General features: G+C 42.6%; 3 protein-coding genes across 4 annotated transcripts in view; 2 read left to right on the top strand and 1 right to left on the bottom strand.

The window, feature by feature from the left end:
• Positions 1-201: 201 nt before the first annotated feature.
• On the top strand, positions 202-3553 carry osgepl1 (O-sialoglycoprotein endopeptidase-like 1). The gene is made up of 8 exons (XM_026295809.1): positions 202-231; positions 318-552; positions 635-1022; positions 1115-1319; positions 1531-1679; positions 2097-2227; positions 2341-2412; positions 2514-3553. Exons 2-8 carry the CDS (start codon positions 341-343, stop codon positions 2596-2598), a joined length of 1242 nt encoding a protein of 413 aa, XP_026151594.1. The 5' UTR covers positions 202-231; positions 318-340; the 3' UTR covers positions 2599-3553.
• Positions 3554-3705: 152 nt separating this feature from the next.
• fkbp7 (FKBP prolyl isomerase 7) lies at positions 3706-8781 on the bottom strand. Its single transcript, XM_026295810.1, has 4 exons — positions 8361-8781; positions 7906-8057; positions 4617-4744; positions 3706-4346 (listed from the first exon to the last, which is right to left on the bottom strand). The coding sequence occupies exons 1-4, from the start codon at positions 8588-8590 to the stop codon at positions 4185-4187; spliced, it is 672 nt and encodes a 223-aa protein (XP_026151595.1). The 5' UTR covers positions 8591-8781; the 3' UTR covers positions 3706-4184.
• Positions 8782-19260: 10479 nt separating this feature from the next.
• glsb (glutaminase b) overlaps positions 19261-20239 on the top strand; it is a 31988-nt gene continuing 31009 nt past the window's right edge. For both annotated transcript variants that reach the window (XM_026295806.2, XM_026295807.2), the window contains exon 1: positions 19261-19653. In XM_026295806.2, coding sequence (XP_026151591.1) covers positions 19346-19653 — 308 coding nt within the window. In that variant the 5' untranslated portion in view covers positions 19261-19345. The remainder of the gene's footprint in view (positions 19654-20239) is intronic.

Genomic DNA, 20239 nt, shown 5'->3' with positions numbered 1-20239 from the left:
CCCTAAAACAAAGCATCAAACCTTTGGACCGATGTCTTGTTTTCGAGAAGTGTTTTCAAATGATTGGGTTGAAGGTGCAAGTCTGACAGATATAGTGTGTCGTTTCTGCCAAATATTCTTTGTTAGTACATTTCTTAACATCTTGCCTTGCTATCTATACTGAATGTAAACTTGCACGGAATTTTTTAAATGTGACCCAACCTGGCGGTGCCACAGGAAACAATGACAACTGTGAGCGTCGTAGTTTTTCTATTGTTTCTTTAAAGCCTATTGAAATGTTGTTATTGATATGTGTTGGTCTTCTCTTATTCTGTTAGGTGTATTTAAATCCAAGTGGTTCATGAGCATGTTCCCTTTCAAAGCACATTTTCTACGGAGGCTGCAGCAGTGTAGACACACATGTTGGTGCACCCCTTCACCTGCAAAAGGCTTTTGCTCCAGGCTGATTTTGGGCATTGAGACAAGCTGTGATGACACTGGAGCTGCTGTGTTGGATGGGAAAGGTGCAATACTGGGAGAGTCTCTACATTCACAGAAAGAAGTGCATCTAAGGTGGGCAGAGCGTTAATCACCTATCAAGGTCACTTTTGGGGGATTTATTTTGACACATATCTTTGCCTTTCAAACACTGCAGGGCTGGAGGTATCATCCCCACAGTGGCACAACATCTCCACAGAGAAAACATAGAGCGTGTTGTTCAGCAGGCTTTGGAGAGAAGTGGCGTGGAGCCAAGCCAACTCAATGCTGTGGCCACTACGGTGAAGCCAGGCTTGGCCCTTAGCTTGGGTGTTGGTCTTGAGTTTAGTCAGAGGTTTGTGAGGCAGTACAACAAACCATTCATCCCTATCCACCATATGGAAGCCCACGCCCTCACCGTCAGGATGCTTCATCCCATTGCCTTTCCCTTTCTGGTCCTGCTCATTTCCGGTGGTCATTCACTTCTTGCCGTGGCCCGAGGAATTGATGACTTTCTGCTTCTTGGTTACACTTTGGATGAAGCTCCAGGCGATATGCTTGATAAAGTGGGACCCTGAAACTAACACTAGGCTGTTGTTGCTGGTCATGGTGCTCCATTTGTGAACATAAACACAAATGTTTTTGTGTGAATTCACAGGTTGCGAGACGTTTGTCCCTCATAAAACATCCGCAGTGCTTCACACTGAGTGGAGGACAAGCTATAGAACTTCTGGCAAAGGATGGTGACAGATTGAAGTTCTCTTTCAGGACGCCAATGGGACAAACCCATGACTGTTGCTTTTCTTTTGCTGGGCTACGGAATCAGGTTACAATGACGATAATGAAGCAAGAGGCAGAGGAAGGTATAAGGACACACAAAGTCTCCTGAATGACCCCCATAATAACCACTAATTTACAATTAACGGTAACCCTTTGAATGAATGCTGTTACTACAGCATGCAACAAGCTTGACAGGTTTATGTGTATTTTTAGTTCTTGATAAAGTTACTCAGTAAAATTGTACTGCTGTATGTGCTGTAAACTTTGGCTAACCTTTCTTTCATCCCCCTCCAGGTATTGAAGAGGGTACACTGTTGCCATGCGTGAATGACATTGCAGCTGCTACACAGCACACTGTTGCCACTCATCTTGCAAAGCGCACACATCGTGCCATCTTATTCTGTAAAGCAAATGGCCTGCTGCCATCAAGCAGTCCCACCTTAGTGAGTGTTACTTCTTATGTCTTTTATTTAATAAATGAAAATAAATATAAGATGAACCTTTACTAGTCCCAAAAAAGGAAAATTCACAGATATAATAGCAAAGTAAACATAGGTATTATCTCTATAACCAATAAAAATAAATAATGATAGAAAAAGTTAAACTATATTCCACACTGATATGCTTTAAAGTAATTTGACCATAATATGGATAATAGAAATTTATGTCCTCAGAAAGAGCACAAGAACTGAGTGTCACAGACAGGAGGGAAGGACAACCTTATTGAATTGTCAGTTTTGGTCTTTCCTCAGAATTCTTTAGAATAAGTAAAATTCAGAATAAGACCAGCCTTATCCTTAAAATCAAAGCACATGGTGAATTTGAATTGCAAATTTCATCAGTACCTTTTTTTTTTCTAGGTGCTGTCTGGAGGAGTTGCAAGCAACCACTATATCCGGAAGGCTTTGAACATTATCGCTGAGACAACGGGTCTATGCCTGCTCTGTCCACCAGCCAAGTTCTGCACTGACAATGGAGTGATGATTGCATGGTGTGTATATTGTCAAGATGATCAGTAAGAAGCTTAGCAGTGAATAAGCATTTATGGTCTGATTTTATGAGGAACTGTGACTCATCAGATAAAACTTTTTTTTTAAAAAACAGGAATGGTGTTGAACGCCTACGAGAAGGGAAAGGGATATTGCCTCCACATGTGGATGTCTGCTATGAACCAAAGTAAGTCAACACTGAAGAGCATTTTCTATAGAACATCTGCGGGTGGATTTATCTGTATTGCTGATAAACAAACACTGGCTGACACATATGTTGCTTTCCAGGGCACCGCTGGGTGTTGACATTACAGCAGAGGTGAGGGCAGCAGCGATCAGGGTACCATCAGTCAGGATGAAGATCGCCAACTAACAGATTGTTGGTTTTGTCTCCTGGATTTTCACAGTTTAAAGTATATACTGTGTATGTACCAATATATATACACAGTGGTCAGTTTGTTAGCTACACCTCACAAAGTCAGTCAACTGCCACAGTCTTGCAACAAGTCCTCCTTAGATGAAGATGATAACGTTAATTTTTATTTAAATTGTTTTAGCAAGAGAGTTTTATGGACTGTACTTTGTGCTGCTGTTGAACTGTGCTACATTATCTACTGTACAGAGTGATTCACTAAGATTATTTACTGGGCTATTGTATTATTATGTTATAGTTAGCTTGGCTTGGTGTTTCCAAGAACCTGGCAATTAAGTATAAGCTTATATAAGCTTTCTTTATTATGGCTATATTGTTCAGTAACTTGACACCTTGAGAAGTAAAGCAACAAGCTAAGGTTTCTAAACATCATAGAAGCTGTCCCATTTTACTGTACCTTTGTATGTAAGCCCTACCTGTACTCTTTAGTATTCTTATCACAAGGAAACTCTAACCACAGCTCTGTCTCCATTAATAGAAGTGCTTTCTACTTGATATGAGAGAAAATCTGGCAGGTATTTGCTTGCTAGTCAAAGACTGTGCGGTAAAAAGGGGAGTACGCTACCAAACCTCTGAGATTACATGATCAGATCTTTTTTATAACAAAGCTACCATGCCCTCTTTAAGCCACGCATTTCCCTCTAGTGGTGAGTTTATCTATGTGCACATCAAACCTGTGGAGGGAAATTACTACAGTATAGCCTACAGTCTCATATATTTTTCTTCATTGGAAAACATTCATGAATCTATGGTTGTGACCAAGGAGACATATGGTTTTGATGGAGCATACTGTAGTTTTTCACATGTAACATGGTATGCATTTATTATATTGCTGACAGTATAACAAATAGATGTCCCAAAACCTGAAAACATATCTTAAACTCTAACATGTCATTACATTTATTGTACTATTATATCAAAACCACATTCATTTTTACATTAGCTCATTTTTAATATTCTATATAAGAAAATACTAGTGATTGAAAAATGTCTCTATAGAGTGGTACAATATTGCAGACTAGAAGATAGAAAATTCACAGGGAGATGTGAAATTTGGAGCTGTTTATTTTTGTGGCACCTTAAACTGTGTTCTTAGTTCTCACATGACAGTCATGTTGCAGTCTTAAAGCCACTGCCTCCACAGAACTGTGCGATCTTTGTTCACTATGCTGGAAATTGAATCAAAATATTTCAAATAATACAATTTAGTGATATTTACACAAAAGTAAACATTTTCACAGGTGTTGCAGACGTTCTCTCTTGCATAGGTTAATACTTTGTATAAAAACAGAGGTTAGTTTGCTTGTTTATAATGTCATCTTGGAGACTCTGAATACCTTAACACAGTTATCAGAGACACTCTGTTCTTCAATACCCTAGAATGAACACAAGGGTATGTAGTTGAAAACCCAGACTGACAATCATAAACAGTGTAAAACATTATTGAGTGGATTTGCCCTTTACCAATTTTCTCTAACTGATCAGATCATAAGCTAAAAACTGACCACAATCAACTTTGCCTGAAACTAGAGCTCATCATGTTCATAAATATTATATTCTTTCACACTGATCAGTCCATCTCTGTCATGGTCACTCTTGGTGAATATATCAGCCATAATCTTCTCATAGAAAGGCTCATCACGTGGCTTCCCTCCTTTTTCAAACTCCAGTTTCAAATATTGTTTCACCTGGAATTGAAGGAGCACATACACATTGAATAACAGACGTACATTGTATTTTAACAACACACTTCTTACATAACAAGCTTCTGCTGGAATCTTCTATCAACATATCACACTGGTGATTCTGGTATCAATAGCAGGCCATCCATTTCTTTAGCATCCGTTTGATATACTATGAACAGTCTAGAAAACACCATTACTATTTACATTTTGGCAATGTAATATATGTAATATATATATATATATATATATATATATATATATATATATAATTACCTCAGCCTTTGTGAGGCTTTTGTCTTTATCAAGGTCAATCTTTCTGAAAGCTTCCATGCTGCGTGGACCCCTTGACACAGAGTAGACCTCAACCTCAAAGACCACTGTAGCATTGGGTGGCACAGGATCTATTTCAGGCAGTAGAAAAAACTGTGAAAGACTGCATGCAATTATAATTACTTAACAGACATGGATAAAAACCCTTACACATCATCTTTTTTGTCCCACATGCTTTGCAACAGAATAAAACAGTGGCCACAAAAAATGATTAGTGCCCCTCAGAGGTGGTGACATATAAATCGACTGCACTGATAATCAATGGATGTTAGAGAAAACTATGTTTTCTACTTGAAAGGCTAGCTAACACTTTTAGCTACATCTGTAGTTACAACCAATTTTAACATGCTCTACCTTATGAAGCTAATTTGACAACATTTCAGGAAGAATGGTGGTTACACCTCATAGGAAACATGTTTCACTAAGTGAATCTGGTTTGTGGTTCAGTTATGTTATTGGAATAACAAAACAGCTTTTAGCCACATAAATGAAAACTGAAAATATTTGGTTTAAGGAGTTAAAAGTCTGCAAAATGTAAAGGAATTTAAGTTATCTGAACTAGGTGAACATGCAATCAATGCAATTTTTAGCAGGAAAAACATGAAGGCTGTACTGCAGCTGTTCATTAATGACTTTTCATTCAGCAGCTCAAACCCTGGATGGGTTTGACTTGTTCTAAACTGGTGCACGGGCAACAAAAGCATGCTTGCTCAGCATACAATTTACTCCAGTATGTCAAGTCAGCACAATCACACCACAGTGCATTAATGAACATCAACATGGAGAGATGAGTAGGAAATAGCAGTTACAAGTGAAAGACTAGTCAAATGTTACATTTCAGAAAGTGCTCCAATGCATCCAAGAAAAAGCGAAATGAAGTAGTGACCTTTAAACCTCATGCTTACATGCCACAGCAGGGACGAGAGGCAAACACTGCCCTTTCAACTAAAGTGCTGTAAAAAGAAAATAAGACAGCATGAAGGTAGCTCTATCATCACCACAGCGTTACACAATAGAGTTGGTAATCATTTTAAAAGGTTTTAACATATATTCATTTCAGTTATGCAGAGTAGCCTCAGCCTGTAATAACAGTTGTATTGTATAATGTCTTCTCCTGGTCCACAGGACCTTTCTCCTCTGAGAAAATAACTCAGGTGATGTCATCAGGGCTACTACAGATTTTTAACAGAAAGTCTGTGCCTCTAGCTTGGGTTGAGGAGTTTTTGTGGATGTTTATAAGACCCATACTGTTTGCTGAAAAAATCCCAATGAGTTGCATTGTGGGAAATGTAGAGCCCAGTGTTTTTGTAGCTTGACCAGACATTTTAGACTCTGGTGTATCAGTGTGACCATTCACTTGTAAATCTGTCTCATGTTAGTCCCTTGGCTAAACGTTCTGTAATACTAGACTTCCCATTGGTATTCAGTGAAGCGGTCAATATGATAAACCTTCTCGGTTATAGCCCCCAAAATAAATTATACTGCAGTTGTAGCTCATGAAAACCGTAAAAATAACATGATCTAACAAACGCTATTTGGCAATTGTCTCCTGGGGAATATATGTACAGTGGGTACGGAAAGTATTCAGACCCCTTTAAATTTTTCACTCTTTGTGTCATTGCAGCCATTTGCCAAAATCAAAAAAGTTCATTTTATTTCTCATTAATGTACACTCAGCACCCCATCTTGACAGAAAAAAACAGAAATGTAGAAATTTTTGCAAATTTATTAAAAAAGAAAAACTGAAATATCACATGGTCATAAGTATTCAGACCCTTTGCAGTGACACTCATATTTAACTCACATGCTGTCCATTTCTTCTGATCCTCCTTGAGATGGTTCTACTCCTTCATTGGAGTCCAGCTGTGTTTAATTAAACTGATTGGACTTGATTAGGAAAGGCACACACCTGTCTATATAAGACCTTACAGCTCACAGTGCATGTCAGAGCAAATGAGAATCATGAGGTCGAAGGAACTGCCCAAGGAGCTCAGAGACAGAATTGTGGCAAGGCACAGATCTGGCCAAGGTTACAAAAGAATTTCTGCAGCACTCAAGGTTCCTAAGAGCACAGTGGCTTCCATAATCCTCAAATGGAAAAGGTTTGGGACGACCAGAACTCTTCCTAGACCTGGCCGTCCAGCCAAACTGAGCAATTGTGGGAGAAGAGCCTTGGTGAGAGAGGTAAAGAAGAACCCAAAGATCACTGTGGCTGAGCTCCAGAGATGCAGTAGGGAGATGGGAGAAAGTTCCACAAAGTCAACTATCACTGCAGCCCTCCACCAGTCGGGTCTTTATGGCAGAGGGGCCTGACGGAAGCCTCTCCTCAGTGCAAGACACATGAAAGCCCGCATAGAGTTTGCCAAAAAACACATGAAGGACTCCCAGACCATGAGAAATAAGATTCTCTGGTCTGATGAGACCAAGATTGAACTTTTTGGCGTTAATTCTAAGCGGTATGTGTGGAGAAAACCAGGCACTGCTCATCACCTGCCCAATACAATCCCTACAGTGAAACATGGTGGTGGGAGCATCATGTTGTGGGGGTGTTTTTCAGCTGCAGGGACAGGACGACTGGTTGCAATTGAAGGAAAGATGAATCCGGCCAAGTACAGAGATATCCTGGAAGAAAACCTCTTCCAGAGTGCTCAGGACCTCAGACTGGGCCGAAGGTTCACCTTTCAACAGGACAATGACCCTAAGCACACAGCTAAAATAACAAAGGAGTGGCTTCAGAACAACTCTGTGACCGTTCTTGACTGGCCCAGCCAGAGCCCTGACCTAAACCCAATTGAGCATCTCTGGAGAGACCTGAAAATGGCTGTCCACCAACGTTCACCATCCAACCTGACAGAACTGGAGAGGATCTGCAAGGAAGAATGGCAGAGGATCCCCAAATCCAGGTGTGAAAAACTTGTTGCATCATTCCCAAGAAGACTCATGGCTGTACTAGCTCAAAAGGGTGCTTCTACTCAATACTGAGCACAGGGTCTGAATACTTATGACCATGTGATATTTCAGTTTTTCTTTTTTAATAAATTTGCAAAAATTTCTACATTTCTGTTTTTTTCTGTCAAGATGGGGTGCTGAGTGTACATTAATGAGAAATAAAATGAACTTTTTTGATTTTGGCAAATGGCTGCAATGACACAAAGAGTGAAAAATTTAAAGGGGTCTGAATACTTTCCGTACCCACTGTAAACAGAAATAGTTATCTGCTCCATGTACATGCCTTTGCCCTTCTCTCCAAATGCCAGGGCAGGTGGAACTGTTATTTTTCGTTTCTCTCCAGGACACATATCCATCATCCCGATATCAAGGCCCTTGATGACTTGCCCAACGCCCAGGACAAGCCACTGGGGGTGCCCAGCTTTGTCTGATCGACTGAAACAGAAATAATAATAAATGCCTTTTAAATGAATCAGCTCTCACATAAATATTTGGGCGCCCAAGTGTCTTAAATAAGTAGTTTAATAACACATACTAAAAAACCTTAGGATATAACATGCAACGTTAAAGCTGCGAGATTGGTCATCATTCAACCCAGACAATACGAAGCCACATAATAATGCAGTAATAAAATGCATGTCAAATTTGCACGTAGAATTTCAAATCCTAAACTTTAGACTAAAGTCGGAATGTGAAGATAACGACTAAAAGCTTATAAAGTGCAGCTAACCCACTAACCTGCAGTAGAACTGGGAACCATCTTTGGCCAGGAACCCATCATAATGGACGTTCAGCAGATCCCCTTTTTTGCTCTTTTGAGTGCACTGCTCTGGCTTAAACAAAAACTCAATCTTGACCTCGCCGTCCAGCTCATCTGCTGCGGCCCAAACAGACCACGAACCGAACTGCGAAGAAACAAAGAGGACCAGCACGCAGCCCACTGACTTCCACATCATTCCGCTGTGCATTCGTGGCAACTTGTGAAAAGTGACGCTTGGATAGGCGTGGACTTTACTGTCCCGAGTCTGGTCTGTCAGGGGTGTCCCCTTTCCACGGCCTACAAAACGCAATACAAAAAACTAGCCCGGACCCCGGGCTTAGCCCACTTAACTCCACTTAAACTGGAGAAGCTTAATAGACAGCCTTAACATAAACACTGCCTGACAGACTAAATTGCGGGCAAAACGTACGGGCCTGCACTGCTTCGCCCAAAACTATTTATGTTATAGTGCACATGGATTAAATGACTGACCAAAACCATAAAATTCAGTATTAAACCTTCTGTATCATAAGTGTGAGTTAAAATCCCTATGAATTTACTACACCTTTAAAACTTCAGGGGTCACTTTAGGGGCCACAGTGAATCATCTGCCTCCATTCAACCCTATCCTCTGTATCCTCCTCACCCACACCAACTATCCTCATGTCCTCCTTCACTACATCCAAGAACCTCCTCTTTGGTCTTCCTCTAGGCCTCCTTCCTGGCAGCTCTAACCTCAGCATCCTTTTACCAATGTATTCACTGTCCCTCCTCTGAACATGTCCAAACCATCTCAATCTGGCTTCCCTGGCTTTTTCTCCAAAACATCTAACATGAACTGTCCCTCTGATGTCCTCATTCCTGATCCTATCCATCCTCGTCACTCCCAGAGAGAACCTCAACATCTTCAGCTCTGCTACCTCCAGCTCTGCCTCCTGTCTTTTTCTCAGTGCCACTGTCTCTAAACCAGACAACATTGCTGGTCTCACCACTGTCTTGTCCACCTTTCCTTTCATTCTTGCTGACACTCTTTTGTCACACATCACACCTGACACTTTCCTCCACCCGTTCCAACCTGCTTGCACACGTCTCTTCTCTTCTTTTCCACATTCTCCGTTGCTCTGGACTGTTGACCCTAGGTACTTAAAATCCTCCACCTTCTTCACCTCTACTCCCTGTATCCTCACCGTTCTACTTAAGTCCCTCTCATTTACACACATGTACTCTGTTTTACTGAGCTCAGCTTCATTCCTCTCCTTTCCAGAGCAAACCTCCACCTCTCTCGATTTTCCTCCACCTGCTCCCTGCTCTCACTACAGATGACAATGTCATCTGCAAACATCATGGTCCACGGAGATTCCTGTCTAACCTCATCTGTCAGCCTGTCCATCACCACAGCAAACAAGAAGGGGCTCAAAGCCGATCCTTGGTGCAGTCCCACCTCCACCTTGAACTCCTCTGTCACCCCTACAACACACCTCACCACTGTCTTACAGCTCTCATACATGTCCTGCACCACTCGAACATACTTCTCTGCCACTCCAGACTTCCTCATACAAAACCACAGCTCCTCTCTCGGCACCCTGTCATACGCTTTTTCCAAATCTACAAAGACACAATACAGCTCCTTCTGGCCTTCTCTGTGCTTCTCCATCAGCATTCTCAAAGCAAATATTGCATCTGTGTTCCATCTTTCCATCACACTTGTGGCACCTGTCAACACATTTCCATCCCTGTCCTTAATCACCCTGACCTGCTGCACATCCTTCCTATCTCTGTCTCTCTGCCTCACCAACCTGTACAAATCCACCTCTTCCTCCTTAGTGTCCAACCTATCATACAAATCCTCATATGCCCTTTGTTTGGCCTTTGCCACCTCTACCTTCACTTTACGCTGCAACTCTCTGTACTCCTGTCTGTTCTCTTCTGTCCTCTGTGTCCCACTTCTTCTTAGCTAACCTTTTCCTCTTAACACACTCCTGAACTTCCTCATTCCACCACCAAGTCTCCTTATCTGCTTTCCTCTTTCCAGATGACACACCAAGTACCCTCCTACCTGTCTCCCTGGTCACTATAGCTGTAGCTGTCCAGTCATCTGGAAGAACCTCCTGACCTCCCAGAGCCTGTTTCAGCTCCTACCTGAAAGCCACACAGCACTCTTCCTTTTTCAACTTCCACCACTTGGTCCTCTGCTCTGCCCTTGTCCTCTTCATCTTCCTCACCACCAGAGTCATCCTACACACCACCATCCTATGCTGTCTGGCTACACTCTCCCCAGCCACTTCTTTGCAGTCACTGATCTCTTTCAGGTTGAAACGTCTGCACAAGATGTTGAATGTAATCAACTTGTGTGCTCCTGCCTCCACTCTTATATGTCACCCTATGCTCCTCCCTTTTCTGGAAAATAGTGTTCACTACAGCCATTTCCATCCTTTTTGAGAAGTCTACCACCATCTGTCTTTCTGCATTCCTGTCCTGTATACCAAATATACACATCACTTCCTCGTCACCTCTGTTACCCTCACCAACATGTCCATTGAAGTCTGCCCCAATCACCACTCTCTCACCACTAGGGACACCCTGAATCACCTCATAAATCTCCCTCCAGAATTTCTCCTTCTCTTCTAACTCACATCCTACCTGTGGGGCATAACCACTGACAACATTCAACATCACACCTTCAACTTCCAGCTTCAGACTCATCACTCTATAATAATAATAAAAATTTTATTTCATGGTGCCTTTCAAAGTCTCAAGGTCACCTTACAGAGAGAAAAAAGAAAGCATAGAGCATACAGCATGAAATACATAGAGTGCATTAAAACAACAATAACAGCAATATATAAACAGAGGACCAAAATGTAAAGGCAAAGGTGTAGAGTATCTAAGAAGTGGACGATGTACAGTAAAAGTAGATTGAAACAGAAACCCACGGGACAGAGCAATAATATGAAACAAGCAGAGGGTAGTAGAACATCACAGGCTGCTTTTTGAGAGTTAGGTGCAAAAACGCTATACTGAACAGATAAGTTTTGAGTGAAGATTTAAAAGTTGATAAGTCCGGAGACGACCGGATGCCATAAGGGCGAACGTTCCAAAGGCGGGGCGCAGTGTGGCCGAAGGATCTAGCGCCCATGGTGGCTAGGCGCGCTGTAGGGGTGCAGAGGAGAGTGGAACTGGAGGAGCGGAGAGTATGAGGCGGAGAATAGATATGTAGTAGATAAGTGATGTATGGTGGGGCTAGAGAGTGGAGGGCTGTGTAGATGAGAAGGAGGTTTTTATAGTTTATACGGAAGGACACGGGGAGCCAGTGAAGTTGACAGGGGTGATATGATGTGAGGATGGAGTTTTGGTGATAATTCGGGCAGCAGAATTCTGGACAAGTTGGAGTTTGTGAAGTGATTTGAGAGGTAGACCAGTGAGGAGTGAGTTACAGACAGTAATCCAAACGAGAGGTGACAAAGGCATTAACGATCCCTATCACCTATTTCCAGGGACGGAAAATCCTCCTTCAGGATAACTCCTACTCCATTCCTCTTTCCAGCCACACCATGATAAAACAGCTTGAACCCTGCTCCTAATCTATAGGCCTTGCTACCTTTCCACCTGGTCTCCTGAACACACAAGACATCCACCTTTCTTCTCTCCATCATATCAGCCAACTCTCTAGTTTTCCCTGACAAAGTCCCTACATGCAGCCATTGCAACTTTAAGTTTAACCGCGTCCCCCAGCGAACCGCCTCCCCAAGCGCTATTGCTCCTGAGGAGACCGCACCCCCCCAAGTAGACCACGTCCTTGAGTGGACCCCCGCGGAGGTCTGTGCCAAATTTGGTACAGTTCTGACAAAGTAAGTGCAAATACATAGGGGGCGCTATTGCATCTATAGGGTGTGGTCCAATTGGCTTTTTGATGAGGATGCCCTGAAGGATGCTTGTGCCAAATTTGGCACAGTTCTGACAAAGTAAATGCAAGTACATAGGGGGTGCTATTGCATCTCTAGGGTGTGGTTCAATTGGCTTTTTGATGAGGATGCCATGAAGGATGCTTGTGCCAAATTTGGTACAGTTCTGACAAAGTAAGTTCAAGTACATAGTGGGCGCTATTGCATCTCTAGTGATTTTCTTAAGTCACATGAATTCAGGCCAGTGGGCTCTACAATTCATCAATTGGACCGATTGAAATCTGACCATGCTTTTGTGAGTTATCACAATTTGAAGTTGGCAAATACATAGGTCAACATCCGGAGTCCGGCAACAAAAACCATAAAAGTTAGCAAAAAAATTTGGATAACATTAGCTGCCCCACATGTCTAGATGATGCTGAGCAAGAATCAGCTCATTCGGTCAAAAGCCCTAGGACGAGTTCGCTCAAGTACGAGGTGTGCAAAAACTGGACATTTTGTAAAATTCCCGTTGGAAATGAATGGCAAGATTTGGTCATCGCCAAGGCAACAGCCTTGAAAATAGGGCATGGGTCCGATTGGTTTTTTTTGATGGGCATGCCCTAAAGGATGTCTGTGCCAAATTTGGTACAATTCTGACAAAGTAAATGTTTTGGTTTGAATGGCAATTTTCAAATCGTTATAATTATGAAATTTGGATAACTTTTGCAGCCCCATGGGTCTAGGTGATGCTGACCAAAAATGAGCTCAATCGGTCAAAAGCCCAAGGAGGAATTCGTTCAAGTTCAAGTTGAGCAAAATCAACGAACTCAATAATTCAAGATAAACTCCCAACTGGTGGACTTCCTGTTGGTCGCACGACCTCGGCACAATAAGCTTTTTTGCTTGGCCTGATATGAAGAAGACACTTGCCAAAGCTGGTGACTGTACGATGACAAAAATGTCAGTGGGCCTCCCATTGGTGCAATGTATTTTCACTTTTGTCGGGGGCGCTGAAGAGCCATTTTTTTGAGTTCGTTTATGAAACCTATAAAATAGCAAATTTTCTGTGGCGCATCGCCACGTCATTGCGGGGTGCGAGTAGATGCTAGACGATGCCTAGAGCTAGTTTTTTTTTTTGGTATTTGGCTTCTGTACACCGCCACACTGCATTTTAAATAAAACATTACATTAGTGACGACTTTGAGCTTTAATTCAAAAGGTTAATTCAAAAGTTTGGCATTAACCATTTAGCAATTACAGCCATTTATATACATGTACCCCAATTTTGGGTAACTAATAAATGTTTCATGGCCAGGTATGGCCTGTTTCCTCATTAGTCCAGGACAAATCAAGCAGATAAAAGATAACATAGAATAAAATGCAGTTTAAAGATGTTTACTGGGTCATTATGTCTTTTTACACACCCACAATCACACATAAATATATATGTAAATGTATTAGGAACTTTTCAAAGCCTTGTTTAAAACTAAAAATGTTATTGTCATTTATTAACTTCACCATTTTGAATAGGAATCAGAAATTTCAAATTGAATATTTTTATGACCAAATGTGGGCTGGCACATTGGACACTGTTCAAGGTGACATCTTGAAATAGTTTGGCTTATCTATCAACAATTCACAACCATTAAGCATTGATTCAATTCACTTCAGTTTATTTGTATAGCAATACACACACTACAATCATCTCAATCATCTTCACAGAGAAACCCAACAAATCCCTTATAAGCACCACTTGGAGACAGTGGAGAGGAAAAACTCCCTTTAACAGAAGAAACCTCCAGCAGAACCAGGCTCAGTTTGGGCGGCCACCTGCCTCGACCGGCTCAAACTGAACATAAAGGAAAACTGGTTTTCCATGTGTGGTATTAATAACCTGATCTGATCCTAGAGATTCGAACCCAGAATCTTCCTGTCCAAATAACAAAGGCAGATTAGTTCTTATGACACCAAAATACAGAAACTACTCTCTTCTTCACTCGACGGAAGAACTTGCAAGTCCGTTGAAAAATAGTCCTACGCTGACCTCCATCAGATCTGGTCTTGTCATGATCAGCATTAGTGGGTCTGATGGCAGCTGCAGCTGTGTCTTTTGAAGACATGGAGGCTGCAGCTCCATCAGTTGGGCCAATGTCAGCTGAACCTCTGTCATTAGTGTTACTGGCAACTAGTAAACAGTCAGTGTTGGTATCGTCATCTCTGAAAGCTGCAACAGTGACTGAGTCTTCTTTACTTAAGATATCAGTGTCTCCGACTCCATCATAAAAATTTTCATGACTGGGTATGTCAGTGTTGTAACGTCTGTCTGAGTATTCGCAACTTGAAATCTCGATGTCTCCATCTGCACCGCTGGAACTGTCAGCGACTGCCTCTTCTCCAGCAGAATAATCCTCTTCAGTTTTAGAACCACTGTTTGAACAATTATAAATATGTCCCATAAAGTCTGACTCACTATAGCTGTCTTCATCTTCTGAGCTGCTTTCAGTATGGACTGACTGATGCAGGTAGGAAACAGTCATGAGTTGAAGAGCAGCATCTACATAGGAGCTGGTTCCCATTTCATCCACCAGGTGAACCATTGTTATGAATCTGTGTTTTAAGGCCTCCCCTGAACAGATTCTCCTTGCAGGATCAAAATGTAGACAACCTTTTAGAAGGCTTAAAAATGCCATCCTATCTTCATATTCAGTATCACCCCGTTTTTCGTACCATCTCGCTACTGCGTCCTCCAAATTTCTGGCATAGCTCAAAAAATCCTTCAAATTATCTGGCTTAATACCAGTTGCATCCTCATACTCCCCTCGCGTCTTCAGTCTCCACCTTTGAGTTGTGGAACCATGGTCCCTGCTGAAATACTTCCAGGTGTACATTGCATCATTCAGCTGGTGTTCCTCTGGCTGGCCCAGAAGATGCAGCACAGCTGCCCTCCACTGATATTTACAATTAAAAGGGAACAGATGATCTCCAAAATACATAAATCCCATGATGCAGCCCACTCCCCATACATCAACAGCTTCAGACAAGGGGAGGCCCAACATTACTTCAGGAGCCCTGTATGGAACGGCTTGCATTTCCACTCCAGCTTTCAACAACCCAACTGGATGGGCCAGACCAAAGTCAATCAGCTTGATCCTGAATGGCTGATCCTTGTGATTGACAAGCATCACGTTATCAGGCTTCAAGTCCAGGTGCATTATGCCAAGATCCTTTAGGGCCTCAAAAGCAACCATGAGCTGCTGAGTCACAGGGCGAATCTCATTAAGACTTAGCGACTTTCCCTCCTTTTCTGTCATCAGGTTCCAAAGGCTTTTGTCCAGCATTTCAAATGGCAGACAAGAGCAATCATGACTCTTAAAATCTTCTGTGAATTTTACGATGTTCTTTTTCTTAGTGTCCAGAGACCTGATTGCTTGTAGCATCTCCATTTCCCATAGGATGCTTTCACTTTCACCGTCTTTGTGGATCTTAACAGCTGTGGTCTTGCCTGTAATTAAGTTGAGGCACTTGAAAACCTGACCATAACTTCCCTCTCCCATAATGTCCATTACCAGGTAGCGAGTGGAATCGCTAAAGAGTAGATCACGCTTCATTACCAGAATTGTCTCACTTTCATCATCTGAACTTGAACTGTAAAATGAGGAAGACATTTTTGCAAAATTTTTCCAAACCTTTCCACACACAGCAAACTTCACGGATCTTCTAACTCAGACAGTAACCACAGAGTAATGAGCCAGGCCAGTTTCAACTCAACATTCTACAACTGCCACAACAGCCTTTGGTCAAATGACGTCACAGGATCATGTAAAAACATTGACTGGTCCAACACATGGCGGACTCTGACCCGTATGATGAGTGTGGTTGAACTTACCGCGCAACATGTACGTCTCTCCGAGCATGAGCAACCTGCACAGAATGTCGTACTGCTTAGCCATGAGCGAAAACTAAACTTTGAGAGAAAGCATGACTCTTCATGGAGCTGATGTCCTCATTCACTCTGCTGCTGGGTGCTGCCTTCATGACCCATCGGGCATTTTACTCTTCTGAGCTTGGAAGTCACAGCAACGTGAACCATTTTACAAAACTAAACCATTTCTATGAGTTTTAAAGAAATATAAATGACTATTTTAATTCTTTTTAACTAAACATTACACTCTGGCAAAAGTGTATAATTTAATTATAATAATTACGCCCCATAAAAAATTAGGATATTAATTATTTTACATATCTAATCCAACTATATAAAATTCGGTGGATGAGGGGTTAACACTGTTGCCTCACAGCAAGAAGGTCATGGGTTCGCAACCCGGACTTTGTGTGTTCTTCCCGTACTTGCGTGGGTTTACTCAGGGTACTCTGGTTACCTCCCGAAGTCCAAAACAAAATATGCATGTTAGGCTGATTGGTGACTCTAAATTGCTCACAGGAGTGACTGTGGTTGTGTGTCTATTTGTGGCCCTGTGATGGACTGGTGACCTGTCCAGGGTGTACCCCTGCCTTCCACCTGAAAGAGAACTGGGATAGGCTCCAGCAGATCCCTGTGACCCTGGTTAGGAATAAGCGGGTATAGATAATGGATGGATCTTTGCCTTTTGTTTTGACATGGTTTATTTCTTTTTATTTTACAATCATCACACAGTATAAATTACTCAGCCCAGTTCAGGCTCCTCGTACCATTTTAAAACATGGACCCTGGTGAGTATCACCAAGTGTGCAAAACTGATGACATTAAAAATAATACCAGTTCACAATATGTACGTGCAAATGAGTGTTTCTGTGTTCGATTACATTAGATAAAATAAGATTACATTAGATAAACTTTATTGATTCCCCTGGTATGGAAATACATGTGTTACAGCAGTAAGCAAAAAAAATGACATATGGAAAAAAAAAGTGAGTATGGAGAAATACACAACAACAACAGCAATAATAACAAATATAGCCGCAAGCGGCGATAAGCAGCCCTGGCCTCAAGCGCACCGCGTCCCCCAGCGAACCGCCTCCCCGAACGAACTGCCTCCCCAAGCGCCTCCCCCTGAGCGGATCACCCCTCTGAGGAGACCACCTCCCCCCGAATGCTCCACCTGTGCGCCCTCCTGAATTGGACAGCCTCCTCGAGCGCCCCCGCTCTCTGAATTGACTACCCCCCAAAAATTGGCTGCCTTTGTGAGTTATCACAATTTGAAGTTGGCAAAAACATAGGTCAGCATCTGGGGTTTTTGATGGGCATGCCCTAAAGCAGGGGTATTCAACTAAAATTTAAAGAGGTCCAGTTAGAGAAAATTTCTTGAAGCAAAGGTCCGGAAGATCATAATGTCTAACTAGTTAGTGTGATATATATTTAAGCAGCCTAGTAGTTTTAACATCTGCATGTAATCAATACCTGACTGTCAAATCAAATGAATTCAGTACAATTCAAAAACTTTCTGACAATATTTATTGTCATGTAACATACAACTGAACATATCTGTATGGCTGTAGATATGTATAATGTTCTCTCATTAACTAAGTTCTCTCTCTTTCTCTTTCTCTCCCTTTGTTTTCTACATGTATCGCTCTCTTTCTTTTTCTTTCTACTGTCTTTTCATGTGTAACTTGCCTCTAGCACTGTTTACAGTGTAGAGTCGTAATGTTTGCCGCCTGGGATGCACAGACTTGATTGGCTGAGTGGTATCACGTGGGATGGCTCAACTCGCATGCAATTGGTCTGTGCGTTTCCACTACCGTAAAGTCTAAAAAAGCTGAGCCAGTAGAAATAGAAGCGCCCCGTTTTAAATCACAATCTTCAGTTTTGGCTGTAGGTGCGGGTCCGTATGGGGCGGCTTCTGGGTCCGCACCCGGACCGCGGTCCACCTGTTAGTGACCTATGCCCTAGGATGTCTGTGCCAAATTTGGTACAATTCTGACAAAGTAAATGTTTTGGTTTGAATGGCAATTTTCAAATTGTTATACAGGGGGCGCTATTGGGCCTATTTTGATTTAGATTTCCGACTCCAATCCGACAATGCGTGCGCGATCTGCAACACCTCGAAGGTGCCAAAATTTTTATTCACAAAATTTGGATAACTTTTGCAGCCCCATGGGTCTAGGTGATGCTGACCAAAAATGAGCTCAATCGGTCAAAAGCCCAAGTAGGAATTCGTTCAAATTCGAGGTGAGCAAAATCAACGAACTCAATGACCTCGAGATAAACTCCCAACTGGTGGACTTCCTGTTGGTCGCACGACCTCGACATGATAAGCTTTTTTGCTTGGCCTGATATGAAAAAGACACTTGCCAAAGCTGGTGACTGTACGATGACAAAAATGTCAGTGGGCCTCCCATTGGTGCAATGTATTTTCGCTTTTCTCGGGGGCGCTGAAGAGCCATTTTTTTGAGTTCGTTTATGAAACCTATAAAATAGCAAATTTTCACGCGATTCTGAGTGGCATGCAAATTTTGGTGAGTTTTCACGCACGTTTAAGGGGTCAAATTTGAGGGAGTTTCGGAACGTGAAGAATAATTAAAAAAGAATAATCCTAAGGATTTCTGGGCCGACGCCCGCCCGGCACCCGCATATTATACATTTTCTGATGCCTGAAGCCGCCCCCCCGCTTATTCGTCCCTTGCCCATTGAGCAATTATAATAGTCCCTGCGCTGGGACCTTTGGTCCTTGCTCGGGCCTAATAATCATAATAATGACACACATTACATTGGTAAATCAATGAGTCAGAAGTGAATAATACTGGATCTCACTATAACCAGTCAGACTTTACTTACTGAAGCAGGCTATATCCAATTCACGTATGTTTTCAGCAAAAAAAAAAAAACGAACAGGAACTGATTAACACGAAGACTCGCCAATAGCCGTCTAGAGAACCTCATTAATTATGAATGAACGCTAAGCTCATCTTATTTCAACCAATAGGAGCAGAGGGGGCGTGGACGTGCCTCTATTTATGTTTGGACGCTGCTGTCAGTGAGTCATCGCTTCACGCATTCATCGAGGTTGTGTCTGGTCCTATTGACGCTACCGGACACGTTTGGAAGTAGACTTTATCTCCAATTGCCTGACAGGATTGAGATGTTACATTTTAGGGTTTCGACAGTGCTAAAGGAGTTTTTTCAAACCACCCTCAAGCGTCCCTTGTCCGGTTCTAGACAGAAGACCTGGTTACCGACCCGCCACTGCTCCTCCGGCGCCGTCTCCGTTGATGCCAGAGCTGTGTGTAGTCGACTGACGGCCCTCCATGTTGCTGTTCACCGCCCGGCGCTCCGCACCGCATCCCGCGCCGTCCCTTTCCGCTCTTACTGCACGAAACCCGAAGGTGCTGTGGAGCTGGACGAACAGCTGAGGAAGGATGGAGTCGCCAGCGAAGCGCCCAGCGACAAGTAGGTTACAGCCCTGTAAGCGGACTGCTCGATGGCGTCAGCGGCCACTCATGGCATTTACTGCCGCAAGCGGATGTAACGTTATCCGCTAACCGTCTTAAACGCTATATGACAGCCAGATTACACTGTGTTTAACAATTAATTAGCTGTATACAAATATACAGAGTAAGGACAGAGAACACCCAAACCGCCATGTTTGATATGTGATGGTACATCTAGCTAACGGTAACGTCAGCGGCCTAACTTATCAAACCATGTGTGACTCACCTGGTCGTACCGGGTGCAGCCTCCGATGCTCTAAGCCAAGTGGTTAGCTAAGCTGTATACAGACGACTGATTCAGGTATCATCAACTTGGCACAAGGGGATCTTCGTTGGCCTCGACCATCCTGGATGTAACGTTATGATAGTCACCCTTTCTGTTCGTCTGGAGGCAGCGTGGTGCCGCAGCTTTCAAAGTGAAACAGCAGCGGGCCTGTTTTCGGGTCAGGGATCAAGTGGGGGGTAAATTCAAGAAGCGATCCGGACAAAATAAAACGAAATTTAGCCAGAAAACTGTGCTGTCAAACTCCGAATCTAATCATACG

This window comes from Mastacembelus armatus, chromosome 21 (genome assembly GCF_900324485.2).
Source record: "Mastacembelus armatus chromosome 21, fMasArm1.2, whole genome shotgun sequence".
Taxonomy (NCBI): Eukaryota; Metazoa; Chordata; class Actinopteri; order Synbranchiformes; family Mastacembelidae; genus Mastacembelus; species Mastacembelus armatus.
This window is presented reverse-complemented; position numbering and strand designations above follow the sequence as displayed.

Coding starts and splice junctions, on each gene's coding strand:
- osgepl1 (XM_026295809.1), top strand. CDS start 341: ATGAGCATGTTCCCTTTCAAAGCACATTTTCTACGGAGGCTGCAGCAG. Junction 553..634: donor CAGAAAGAAGTGCATCTAAG/GTGGGCAGAGCG, acceptor CAAACACTGCAG/GGCTGGAGGTATCATCCCCA. Junction 1,680..2,096: donor CATCAAGCAGTCCCACCTTA/GTGAGTGTTACT, acceptor TTTTTTTTCTAG/GTGCTGTCTGGAGGAGTTGC.
- fkbp7 (XM_026295810.1), bottom strand. CDS start 8,590: ATGCACAGCGGAATGATGTGGAAGTCAGTGGGCTGCGTGCTGGTCCTC. Junction 8,058..8,360: donor GGTTCCCAGTTCTACTGCAG/GTTAGTGGGTTA, acceptor TTTCTGTTTCAG/TCGATCAGACAAAGCTGGGC. Junction 4,745..7,905: donor ATTTGGAGAGAAGGGCAAAG/GCATGTACATGG, acceptor TGCCTGAAATAG/ATCCTGTGCCACCCAATGCT.